General features: G+C 45.5%; 1 protein-coding gene across 9 annotated transcripts in view; it reads left to right on the forward strand.

The window, feature by feature from the left end:
- Nucleotides 1–14,156, forward strand: part of LOC116431675 (uncharacterized) — a 346,182-nt gene that overhangs the window by 262,904 nt on the left and 69,122 nt on the right. For all 9 annotated transcript variants that reach the window (XM_076368232.1, XM_076368234.1, XM_076368235.1 and 6 more), the window contains one exon: nt 6,564–6,610. In XM_076368232.1, the coding sequence (XP_076224347.1) occupies nt 6,564–6,610 (47 nt within the window). The remainder of the gene's footprint in view (nt 1–6,563; nt 6,611–14,156) is intronic.

The following is a 14,156-nucleotide window of genomic DNA, read 5'->3' on the forward strand; positions in this document are numbered from 1 at the left end:
GACAGAGAGAGCAAGAGAGAGAAATAAAGAGAGAGATTCGCGGCGTTGCCGAGATCCAGGGGCCTCTTATGCGCTGTTTAACTTATCCATTTAAAACTCAAACATGCGAAACAATTAATTAGTAATTAACGCTAGCCGGTCGTCAAGGGAAGGAGCAAAAGAGAGGAAGAGTGGAAGGACGATAGGGTGTTCGCCCCTGGGGTGTCTGCACCGCCCCCTCTCCTCTTCGAAGAGGGTACCGGCTGGCCGGGCGTAGAAGCAGCTCCTACAGAAGCAAGAAACTTTAAAGTTCGGAACTTTAGCTCTGCTGTTAGCTTCTAATTAGCGGACAAACAGTTAACCTCCAGATACAGCTCGCCGCTCGACCGTGCCTAGGCGAAAGATATTCTAAGCCCCGTGCACGTGAATTCCGGCCCCGATTGTTATCGCTACCGCTTCCTCCCGCCAGCCGCCACGCCGCGGGAAGTAATGAACCCATAAACATTAGGTCTGTGGAAAAGTTTTCCACGGGTTTCTACTTTGGTCAAATTTTTCTCTCCATTAATTATTCGGTATAATCTAGAGCGATTCCCGGCTGTTGATATTCGCCAGGATACCTCGGCGGGCCCTCCTTCGCCCGGCGACAAGGATGATTCATCTCTTTCCTAGGTGCAGTTTGCATTTTCTGAGACATCAAATTTCCGCGAATTTTCTTGATTTCTTGAATGTCGAGGTTTATGTTGTTCGTTTCGTTATATTTTTTCATATATTATTTAAAGGGCTTTAAATGCTAATTTTAAAGTAAGGGGTTTGGAGCATTCTTGGTATAATAATTTCCACGCAAATACAGAATTTTATCGCATCAAGTAATAAATGAGTTTCCTATACACCAAAATGAACTGAAAATTAAAAAAAAGAAACAGTGATTCCTCTATTAATCACGATCTATAGTAAGACGACTACAAGGAGCTAACAATTCTCTTAATTCCTCGTTCGTTAAAATGCTACCAGTCGTCGCCAAGTTTCCCACGAGCTTCGAGTTCTACAATTTCCCGCTGGCTCTGTTCGGACAATTACGACCGGTGGATTTTAATTTCAAATTCTTCACTCGTATCTTGGTGGGATAAATCGTCGGTCATTACGCGTGTTCCGACTGTCCCCTCTGTTCTCGTCTTACGGTACCCACATTCCGGATTGTGCCTTGTCACTTCTCTTTTAAATTGCTTGGACGCGGTCCGTGTCGCAAGAAGAAGATCGAGCAAAAAGTATGGGACTGATGAATCCTATTGGCACCAAGAACTGAGTATCCACATCCTTATTAATAAAATTGTTTGATTACATTGACAATGAATGTATTAAAGAAAAAGCACTTGCGTCACACTCGTGACAAAAATTTCAAATAGGGGTTAGTAGAAGAAACTATCATTATATACAGATGAGTCGAAATTAAATATTATTTTTCTCTTATCACTTGTTAATGACTGGAGTAAATCTACACGTAAACCAAACATAAAATTCTTCATTTTCACAAGTAAACTACTAAGGTATTGATAAGATAGTTTCAGCGAGCATAGTTTTGAAGGAAGCTGTAAGAAAGGGGGTTAGTCGCTATGTAGATCACAAACGTACTCACGGCGGACATTTCGGAAGTAGGAGCACCGCGCTAGGTCCGCGTAGGCGCGGCAGGCTGACAGGATGGCGTCAACGAGTTAGGTCATCGATGGTGTGAGGGCCGGTTTCAATATGCTTCGACAGTAGTTACGATACCCGAACCTGGATCCGCCATAGATCGAAGTGGTTGCCGAAGCAGACGGCAGGGGGCGGTTAGGAAGGGGGCCAGGCTGGGCGGAAGGGAGAGGACTATCGTGCTGCGGTATCGGTCGCCTTGGTTATTTAGGAAACCATATCAAAGTTTGAGTTGGCTGGTTGCCGGCAGTGCGCAACCCTCCTATCGTGGCCTCCGCTTCTGGACAATGAGATCTCTTCCGGTCTCGTCGAGGTCGCCCTTGACGTTCGTTACCGGACCGAATAACGGCACCTTGAGCCATGAAAATGGTGGCGCATTGAATCCTTGAAGAGGACCGGGCTGAGAAAAGACGTCGTCCATGATAGATCAGACGGCCATTATAACGGCTGAGACGACTGCCCGTTAACTTTTCATATCCGTGATTGTCATTTTGATATCCTTACAGACACTTATCGATTCAGATGATCGAGTGAAGAAACTGGGATCGTAAGAATTTTTGTTGTGGAAGCTTTGGTTCAGTAATCATATGTCTTTAGGCTGAATGGATATCTACGACTACCATTGATAAGCGTATGCGATTAACAAACTGCAGTTTTTATTCATTAACAGATAAAGCAAGTGTTTTAACGAATTGATAGATATATGTCTTCGCATAATTGCTGGAAACAACAATATTTCATTGTAGTATTATCTAACTTATTAATCAACCATTCTATCAATAGTTAGAACCTATTCATTGTATATAAAATATTAAACGATACAAAAAAGTATTATCTCAGGCTACAGAACTATCGCTAACCACGCATCAACGTAGCCGTTTCACGCCATTAATATCGGATCTACCGAGGAAAACTTGGTCCTCGCTTTCCCTGAACTTCCACGCACGCCGCGGAAGACATTTGCTCGACAAGTTGACGGTACTTCATCGTTCCTGTAAACAGTCTCGGCAATTAGCGGGAAAAATCCCGTAAGCCTGACGCGTTACGACAAGCGTGCCGAGCAAGAAACGACAAGGGAGAGACGGGCAGCAGCTCTACTTCTAGTGCTCCGCTAGTGCCGCGAGTTCTTCGGGAAGGGTCGAGAGATTTAATTAAGGCAGAGCGACGACGGACAGAAAGACGAGTCGCTGCGTCGTGTAAACTCGAGCTCGCTCGTCGCTCCGGTCTCCCTTGTCATAGCCCCGGGGACGGGACAAGCGCCGGTTCCTTCCTTCTTACCATTCTAGAAGATCTCTCGAAAACTCGTGAGAACGCTGCACACGTCCCCGACGTAGATCTGTCCGACCGAGCGTGTGCGTCAAAGTTCGTCAGGACACCCCCCCCCCCCCTCGATTCCAGTCAACCGAAGTTTCAACCCGAGAGTCCTGTTTCCCTCTTCCCGACATTGCGCGGACCATGTACGAGGACGAGGCTGCGTTATCAGGCCGTTACTCACCTGTTCAGAATTATCGAGGCTCCGCGTAGTCATTTGCGGTATAAATTATGTTTGCTCTCGCTTGCACGAGTTGACAAGCTATTTTCTTGGTTAACGGAGAAACGCCACGGAAACAGATGGAAAACCTGCTGAAAGATTTTTGTGATCGAAAGCTGTTGGCGAATTCATTTTTTGGTGAAGATTGTTAGTGGCGCTCGTTCATAACTCACGAAACTTTTAGATCATCAGACTAAATTCTATAAGGCTGCATTTTTCATTACTAAAACTATATATGCAAATCAGTTGAAAATTGCTTAGACAATAAAAAATTAATTAATTCAATATTCTATGAGCAACTTCTGTAACGGTTTTACTACAATGATAAATCTATCTGTCGACCTCTAGATAAGTCAAGTTATTGCGGTCCGAGACATCTCAGAAACCAGAGATTTGGGTCGAAACCTTGGTCTCTGATCCTCTTAGGTCACGAGTAAGCTACCAAAGTCTACGCAAATTAACATTTTTATGGACAATTTCAGAGAAACTGAAATTTAACAAAATACAGAGTATCTTGAAGATCCCTGCTTATTTTCAACAGTAATTCAAATTTTAGAAAAACAATTATAAGACCCAAATACAAGTTACCAATAGCTTCATTCAGATAAAAAGTTTACCAAGCAACCTCTGGCGAGACAGAACACTCGTATCCGCGTGAAACACGTCGACACAACGATCCAGCTTTTAATCAGCGACTCGGTTTCGGCTGCGACACGGAGCGCCGCGCCAACTGTTCCAATCAGGCAGGAGGTGGACGTAGAATAATAGCGTCAACACCGCGAGACGTCGGGATACGTGCTGGTGTCACGGTTTCTCCACCGCGCATTTATTATACTTCTGGCGAGCGGTGTGCTCGGTCTCCTTCTTCCCGACGCTGTTCGTACCCCAAACGGCTCGCAGCAGCATCATCTGTTCCGCGGTCGCGGTTTCAGCGTCAATAATTCGCAAAAGGCTGCGGGGCAGCCTCTAACCGACTGATTTCACGCATCTGGCGTTTGGCGGTTTAGTCTGGCCCGGTCCGCGCCGGTTGCACGCCTAGAGGAACGCCGAAAGACGCCAGGCGACCAGTTTACGTTGGAGAGCGTGGAACACATTTACGTGGAACAAGACGACGGTAGACGAGAGAGACAAACCTGAAGAGCAAGAAAGAGAGGAAGCGGGTAAGAGCGAGAGAGATTAAACGAAGAGGAGAGAAAGACAGAGTGAGAGAGAGGAACGAAGGCAGAGAGAGATCCCGAGAGAAAGAGAAGGAGAGAAACGGGCAGTCCCTGCTTCGCCGCCGTGGTGGTCCCGTGATCAATATTCCTTACCCCCTTTGCCTTGGCTTACCCCTCCGGCGCGGTACGGGTGCCCCTTACCTCGTGAAAACTCTCCTTCTACCCTCGCCCACATCCTCGCCCACCTCCCTTCGGGGGGAGAACCCGGGAGAAACCCCTGAAACCCCTCTCGCACCCTCGTCTTAATTAGGAGTCTGAATCTGCGGCGGACACGCGTATAAGGGTAGGCTGGTGGAGATCGGAGGGAGGTGGTCGGGAGGCGATGGTGGTGGTGGTGGTGGTGATGGTGATGGTGGCGATGGTGTAGGTGGGTGTGGAGCTAGGGCAAAGCCAGACGAGCGTCGTGTCCGAAACATTATTCCCAACTTTGGTACGATCGCCGGAGCGTCACGGCCGCTGCACGACCCTTTTTATTATTCTCCGAAAATAAACACATTTGCGCTTCCTTGCTCTCTCGCGAGGCAGCGGCAACGGCAGCGGGCTGCAGACCTTGCCTCCAGCACGCCTTGTCCGTCCCTCGTTCTGGCCGAAAGAACTTCGCCTTGCACGCCGAGTAATTAGCTCTTGTTCCCCGGGAACCAGCTTCGCATTCGAATATAAGCTCGTATATGGAAGCCAATCCGCGAGTACTCTTTGTCTCCGTAGAGATTTTTATCTCCTTTTTTTTATGTGTATGCGCGGCGAGTTGTCGGCTGGTTCTTTAATTAAATCCTCCTGGGGCTGCGCGGCTTAAGACTGACTGAACGCAAACCGCGTGTGCTCTTATTGTCATTGTGGACGAATCAGTCCTTTGGCGAGCCGTGATTGCGTTTAGATGCATCTGTTGTGAAAATCTGAATACTTTTAGAACGATGGAATCGTTGATATTTATTGAAAATCCTTTTGCATAGATATTCTGAAGACATTTAACAAGAATTTATACAACTGAATTGCAACTGAATTAAATAATTTCACGTGACACTGTAAACGTAATATAAGGGAATTGGTGATATTCAATTTATTAATTCTATAATCTCCGCTCTAGCGTTCCTCCAGAACATCGCTTCACTTTTCCGAAACGCGAGCAAAATCTGCTCGGAAAACGACATCCGTCTCTCGGAATGGGACACGTCAAGTTCCACCGGCTAGGATCGCAACCACTGTGCCAGGTGCACCGTGACCTCCGTAAATCACATCTAACGAACTGCATTGAAAACTTCTGCCGCTTACCAATTTGTCCCCGACCAATTTCTTCTTGTTCCTTTCCCGCATTCCCGAAAGTCGCCGGGTAATAGTAGCTCGTTCCGTTCAACCGGCACGTTCACGGTTCTCATCAACAATAAGCGCGCCTTATTTTTGCGCCACGAGTTTCTTTGACAACGATCCGCGAATGGAAATTCGTACGCGTGTCCGGTTCGATGCCCGAGGTCGAATCGGGAGGGGAGAAAGCGTCGGGGGAATGCCTCGCGATAATGTCAAAATAATTAATTATCGGCGGAGGGTCGATCGGGTTTTAAAGAAGTCGCGACACGCCCGTCCCAGCCCGATATCACCCGAATCTTTCGCCCGTGAACGTATTTACATGCGTGGTACATACAGCCCCGAGTACATGGAGGGTGGGCGGCGGTGAGGTTGAACCGAGAGGATATTGGGGTTAGGCCATTCATTAGATTACGGGAATTCGGTGGTACCCGTTGTGGAGGGAGGAAGAGGCGATTAGGGGGGGAGTGGAAATGTGGGAGTGGGCGCGCGATCGAGGACCGAGCCCTCCACGCATTAACTGTCGTTACGGAATGAATCTTGCGGGAAATATGAAGATTATACCTTCTCGAAAATGACGAACAATTAGATCACCTGTAATAAGAATTTCTTTGATACGATGAAAATCTTTGGGCAATTGTTGAATATTAAATTTACTTAGGAATGGATATACAGGTAGTATTCATAACTATGATGTTGAGAAGTTACCGGAAAAGCTAAAAGACGTTATTTAATGTAGATGTTATGGTGCAGAAAATAAGAAATTTTTAAGGATTGTACAGGTAATACATATATTATTTGACAATTCATTAATTACAAGAGAATAAAGTAAACTTTTCTTTCTGTTTCAGAGTCGGCCTTCGCAAGGCGGGACTATCCCCGCCAAATCATGAATAAGGTAAGTGCAGATAATCAGACAGGCGATTAATAATTAGAAGGCGAAGACATCTAAATCGGTGCAAGGTTTCTCGGGCACACCGTATTTACCTTCGATACGGTGAAAGTTGCGCACGGTTACCAGCTCGATCGACGATTTGCACCTTCCGTTCGCGAGTACGAGCGAGTCAGTTACTAGGGAAGATCGATCCAACACCTTTAATCGGTTTTCATGCAACATGCCCCGCGTTCATTGCGTGCTCGTACTTTTGCTTGCTATTACTTCGGCGGCTTGTGCCATGCAATCAACAACGCTTTCATGAGTGAAAATCCACTGATAGAGCCGTAACAGTGCTCGACGACCCATATCTCAGTCGAATATTGAAATCCAGCAGAACTCGAATCGAATATCGAAGCGTTCAAAATGTATTGCAAGAGTCAGGTATTCGATTGCTGCGCGTGAACAGATGAATTTCACAAATAATTCGATGCTAAAGTTTCATACTGGTTATGTACCAAATTTTGAAACGAAAGCAACGAATTATCGTTTGATAAACATTGACTTCTACTTCATAAAAATTGAAATTTTCTTAAATGTATCTAACCATTCTTTCAAACGTACAATACTTATGCACATTACTTATGCAGCAACAAACTCTCTGAATTACCGAACCACGAACGTCCCAGGAAACTATATTTTCAGCAGACATGCAAAATAATACGCAGCCAATTACACGACTAATTCGTCCACATCCGAATATTCCACATCAAAGTCATATTTCGCCGAGAAATCACCGAGCGCCTCGGTACCCAGAGCACGATATAACGCCGAGCGTTGCATAAGCAGCGGATTAACAGAAAACTTTACGAGTCCATCGTTTCCGAAGTTGCCGGGGATAACTAAAATCAGAGGGGAAAGTTTTTAACTTCATTGCGCGCTTAGAAGTCGGTAACGCTGTAACCCGTGGGCTGGCGAAGGGGTTGGTGGGAGGAAGAGCGGGGACGAAGGGAACGTTACATGAAGTCCTTCACGCCCCCCTGGTTCCCGCATGTTTGTGTGCGCGCTGGCTTGCGCGTATATCTACCGGTGGATGTATATGTATAACCCGTGCCTCATTTGTAGGCCCTTTATGCGCCGTCTGCCTTTCCTCATTATGCATTGTACATGAGAAAACTTCCTTGGAATCTCTTTCCCTCTTCGTTCCGCGAACGCCGACAGCCTCCCTCCCTCCACCCCCATTCGACGGTGGGTGGTGTTGATCCCTTCACCCTCCGTCCACCCTCCACCCCCGATTCGTTCCTCTTCACCACTGTGTGCCCTGGCTGGTAGCTCTGCTTCTTTATAAACTTTTAATGACGGCAAAGCCTAATCGAATAAACGAGCAAGCATGCCCGGCCTCGCCCCGCGAAAGCTATCCAAGAAAATCAACGTTCGAATCTCGATTTTCGATACTGGAAGGCGAACGCTCGACGTCAGACGCCTCGTCAAACGATTGAGGGGTTTCCTCACGATCGTTAACCCCTTGCGATGCTTTTTGCTTGAAGAATTAGGGAGTTTGTTTGTTGGTAATAATGTTTATAATTTGATAAAGGCTACAGTGGTTGTTATATTAAATGTTTTACGTCTAACGTAAGAAGAGGCTTTGAAGTAAGTTTGATATTGCTATTTGTTTATATGTGAAGTGTTCTTTTTTATTCGTAACAGAGTTCTTGTTAGTGCAGCTTTTGACTGTGTACTTTAAAATCAGGAAATTAACATCAAATTATTTGTTAATTCGATATTTTTGGGCAAGTTTACCGAATCGTGTAAAAAATACATCGGTGCACGGGTATCGGTTGGTTGGAGTTTATTTAGTAACGTGTACAAACAAAACTGCGTCACTATTACTCGCGTAACCCATTGCAGTCCTTTCTTACCCTCCGTAAATAGGGGACAACGAAAACGTTAAAACCTTCGGCTCCTAAAATACGATTAAACTAACCCTTACTTACTTCTTCCGTTCACCCCGGTACGTACATCCTGCTTCGCCTTTATATACCTTGCTGCTGATCGTTGGTTACGACTTCTTTGGGACATCCACGGGATAATTCAAAATTTAGATGGGATCTAGATACAGTTTCTTCGAACAGAAACTTTTAATCACTAATACAAATACTCAAAAGACGGAGAAATACTTATAAATTCATTGCAAGAAAAATTACAAGCGGGCACTGTTACTTTATAAAAGATTTCAATATACCCAAAGCAACGTAGACATTTTAAAAACTTCGCAACGCCACTTTTTTCACTGTATTATGAAACAATCCAAAAAAATGCACAATCATCCACATTCAACTTATCAACTTTTAAACTTATATTTCGTTATTTTATTTCTCTTCTTTAATTACTAAAGAATGTTACATTACTGAATAATTGAACATCGGAAAAATTTTAAAAAGTGTAACAATCGTCAGTTCAGGGTCCAAAAAGACCCAGGCGCAGTACAGCAAACGTTAATACTGTAGTTCGTTCGTGAAACAGCATTTAAAGGAGTACGGAGAGATGAAGTGTTCCGGGCGCCATTTAGCGGCGGCACTCTTTCATAAAGGACCTTAATAAAAATCCCAATCTAAACAAGCTTAATTTACGTCCGCCACATAATTACCTACCCCCGGAGGCACAGACCCGACCCGTTCGCTCGCTCGCTCTTTTCCTCCTGCGGCGTTACCGGGCCACTTCTGGTGCACCACGGGCGGAAACAGTCCTCCGGGGTAGGAGTCGGAGGCGTATAGAAGGAGGCGCGTGGAGGGCTCTCTGAAAAATCTAAGAGGCTTAAAGCATTAAAAGGGTTATATAACATTCATTAGCAACGGGTCAGCCTTTGTGAAATTTCCCTTGGAAGCGGCTGCACTGGCTGGACACGCCGCCTTTCCGTTGTTCCCAACCCCGCCAACCCCTCCTGCCTCCCTTTAGCGCCACTCCAATTCCACTTCGGACGATATCTGTCTCGCTCTATCCCCTTGTTCACCGTCGTGCCGCGGTTCCCTCGTCTCTGGGGTGCAGGATAGTCACGTGAGCCGGAGTATCGTCGGGCGATGGGGGCGGCAGGATAGAAAGCGCCGTAGAAACCGGGAGGTTGAGGAGGGAGGGTCCGTCTCTGATGAAGATGTCGCACACGCCGGGGACCCAGGCGAGATTACTCGGGTTAGAACCCGTGGACCCTGGTCAGGGCACATGCTAATTGCTTTATTTGACATCAAGAAATAATGTACTGCTGTTCCACGCCACGGCTGCCGTCGTGCAGGGATCCTCGCGAGGAAACTAGAAACCCGCCTCGCCCCCGTGGCCCTCTTCGACTCCGTCGCCTTGTCCTTTCGTATAAATCTATGGGTCGCAACCTTGTCCCGTACACTCGTTAAGTCTCCTTAAGGTACGTCCGAGCAGTATTATCGAGCTGTTACCTGGAAGAACGTGTTTTACCGCTGTCCCTTCTTTCGGGGATCCTTTTAGATGATATTTTGGTGTAAGAAAGTTAGGTGAGGCAAAATATTTTCTTATGGTGAACGTGGCGAGGTTGAGTTTGTTGAATTGAATCGAAATTCGTGATAGGAATAAGGAATGAGTATCGATATACCAAACTTATAAGTTTGGAAAGAAGTTAATATATTTTTGTGTTTATGATTGAAAGAAAACGTATGAGATTTCGGAATGTATGGAGACACTAATAATTATGATATCTGGAAGCATCATATGTATTAAAAAGAAAGTACCAGAACTTTGAAAGATGTGAGAAAAGTTAAAGAATGTAATATAGAACATTCTTGTTGGAATGAAATGCTAGAAATGGAAGAAGGAACTATTACCTTCACCCCAAGTCCAATTTCTGAGTAAGATCCACAATAAATATAACTGAAAGTGTTTGCATCTGGAACGTTCGGCCAGTTGATGGCCGACAGAACGTGAGGTGCTTGGTCACTGAGAGGAAGGGTCCATTTGCCTCGGTCCTAATAACCTTTAGTCGGTCCAATAACCGTTTCTCGAAGTTACATATGGAGGAATTTGTATTCGAAATCGGACAGATCCGAGGGATGATCGTAGCTTCCAACGCGGGGCACGCGTCTTTCTCGTAAATATGCCTGCTCGGTTGGCCGAGTGGCGTTGCCTTTGCAAAAGCGGAAGGGATAGAGGACTACGTACCACTACAGAGCGTTAGGGTCGGCTTCGACGTCGACAAGGGTGCATTTCATCTTCGAGACCGTCAGCTCGGAGACCGATCGGCCGTACGCTCGATGTCGGATCATCCATCTTTTATCGAATCGAACCTGATAGTCAAGTCGGCGCGCGTTGTTGCACGCAACTTTGGCCCTGGAAGACTGTCTCTCTTCCCATAGCCATCTGTGTATCAGTAATTACCGTTTAAAATGCATATTATTAATTTGGAGAAAAGGTAGACACGAAGTAAACGAAACTACGTGATGTCGATCATGAATGGTAGCTACAATTATCAAAAATACAATTTTTGTTCAAACTTGCCTACGTTTCTGCCCGTAATGATATCGATAAATGAGCTTATAGCCATACATAAATTTATATTTATTTTATGTTAGAAAAATATGTTCCATCAGAATGTGCAATACGTACGGGACAAGTAAGTTTTTTCTTTCCTTTATACTATTTCCGTCGAAGCGTTTCGAGATTCCTTCGAAAGTTTCGCATAAATATTTCAACCCGCGAAAATATAACGAGATTCGAGTGATATATCATTCATCGGTCACGGTTGGTCAGCTGTCCACTTCCACGTTCAATTTTTATGATTAAACTTTTCGTCTGTCTCGTGTGTGCGGTCGCGCTGTGATCGTGTTTCCGAGTTTATCAATATTAACCAGGAGCTTATCGATTGGACACGTGAAGACACTTACGGGGAGATTTGAAGTTCATCTCGTTGTACAGGGATGTAATCTGTCACAAGAGGAAAAATAATATTCCGGTTATATTTTGTTTGGCCAACTTTAAGGGCGAAATAATTAGATACGCAGTGTTATGGAGATCAATCGCGAGAGTATCTGTGCTTTAGAGGAAATAAGTGTACTGGGAATTGGATGATCCATCTCGCGTTGAACGGGGGGTCGAACATTGGACGTCAGAAGCTTATTTCTATCCGAACTTCTGCCTTCGGAAGCGTCCATCATGCCTGGACAGAACACGTTCCCCCAGGCAAACATTCGTTAATATTCACCTGTGCCGGCCGATAGCACCAGAGAAAGTTCAACATCGATGGACGTGCAGGGAATTTTGTTAACGATTATTGATGCAAGTTAGATGCGCTCGCGATTCCTGACTGGCGTCACGATAATACGTCATTATTTGCGAGGGATACTTTCGACGTCTGACGTTTCAGCTCTAACAACGCGGAACGATATCTCTACAAAAATGGAAGACTGACGAACACAAAATATCAATTTACTCATCATTCGTTTCGGTGATTCATCGACTAACGTTCTTATTGATACAATATATGAATTAACTGTCGATTAACAACAAAATCAATTCAAAAAGCCCTACAAACTAAACGTAATTCCACGATCAACTCGAAACAACTACAACCTCCGTCCGAGTAATCAACCGCTCACCGCAACATGATTTAACTGTTCTAAACCGCAACGATCCGCCCACGGGAGTAAATTTTGGAAAGAAAACTCGGCAGCCAGCTACCGCGTAAAATATACTGTCGATGCGGTTCAGGTGATGACTGTGCCGGGTGACACCGGTGAGAACGGAGAAAGCCAGGAAACCATGCGAAGAGAAATAGGGGCGGCAAGGGGCTATTTTTGTGGTTAGCAGGGAATAATTTAGGGCCGGATAATACGCGGAGCCAGTGTAATTTAGTTGCGATACCGACGCCGCCGTTGCCCTCGTCGAGTGCGTGCCGTGTTTTCATACACTCTGCCGCGACGACGGAGTGGCACGAAAGAGCGACGTGTAACCGGTAACCCGTGGGGGGGGGGGTCTCAGGTGTTCCGCCGGATAATAGGCGACATCATCCCCACTTCCGATTCACAGGTCCCCGCTCTCTCTTCCGCCGTATCATCGTCAAACCCTGATCGATGTAATATTCACGCTCGATACGCGTCCCAGCTTCTGTAACTTGCGACGCTTGATGCCTGTACACTTTCCCTCGAATCTCATCAGCGTCCCTTTCACGTCTTCTTGAGTAACGTGTATACTTCGTTCGCCCGTGGGATCCGGGCCGTGCAAGGGAGACGAGACTCCTGCATGGCATTGTTGCCACGGGATCACCGGCGTCCTCGGGATTCAAACATAACGGCGGAAGGGAAATTGAACGAACTTTTAATTGATTTTCCGTTGGCGGTGATTTGCGCGCTTTTGTCCCGTAAAACAGCGACCGGGCGCACGCGTACAAGACTGGATGACAGCACAGTGTGTTCAAAGGGTTTCGTACGCGGTTCTTATGTTTTGGAATATCGTGAAAAGGATAAAAATGTATTCGATCTGTCATTTATGAGATTGATTGTTTTTCGTAATTGATTGTAACACTTTCTATACAAATTATAACGCTCTTTTCATTTTGTTCATTTTGTAAGTATTCTTTAGTCGCCATTGTATCCGCAACAATATTTCTTTCGAAATAAAAGTGATACCACCGTTGAGTGAGACATCCGAGCGCCCGGATAAGAAAGCCCGTGGCGGTATCATTGCCGGTTTAAAACCCGGTTACCGTGGTGTCGTTTACACTGGTGGATTTGTATATTCGTCGCTCGCGGTAAACACTCTCTTTTGTCGGTCGCCGGGAGTTAAGCCGAGGTCTCCCATTAGCGCCGGCCAGAATTACAAAAATAACACTTGTCCCAGGAGCGGCACCCCACGGGTAGCCCGGTGTAGTTAAGTAAAATTAAGCTAAAATTTCCGTCGAGCCGCGATGTATATTCAACCCCTTTTCCGCCAGGTCTCGGGGCGGTGGCCAGCCTGGCCAGGGACAACCCCAACCTCCGCTCTACCTCTTCCATATTACGGACACTCTCGCCTCGTCTCACTTTCGCGTATACGTTACACTTCACGCTGCCCCTTTCTGCCACATCAGCATTAAATATTTACCTTTCAATGAATATGCAAATATAATTATTTACGCGCAATTTAGACGTTTTTACGCGCCTCGCGCGCCGCACCGACCATTTCTCGGCCGTTGGCGATTTTACACCACGAAGAAACACCCTGTGAAGGTCGCGCTACCGGTCCCCCTAAATTCGCACTTTTTATGATTCATTAATTTCTTTGTTCGAGGACCGTGTAGGCAATTAACTATGTTCCGTGATATTACCACTTATAGAGTACCTCATAACGAGACTATTTCTTGATTATTTTTCGGTTGAAGGTGACTATGAAAAGATGATCTATGTTACATCTTACACCACTAAGTACCCTGCATATTTGTAATAACTATTATTACTGTTGTTGTTATTATTATTACTATTACTACTACTACTACTACTACTACTACTACTACTACTACTACTACTACTACTACTACTACTACTACTACTACTACTACTACTATTGTGACTGTGATGAT

The sequence above is a fragment of the Nomia melanderi genome, chromosome 6 (genome assembly GCF_051020985.1).
Source record: "Nomia melanderi isolate GNS246 chromosome 6, iyNomMela1, whole genome shotgun sequence".
Classification (NCBI taxonomy): Eukaryota; Metazoa; Arthropoda; class Insecta; order Hymenoptera; family Halictidae; genus Nomia; species Nomia melanderi.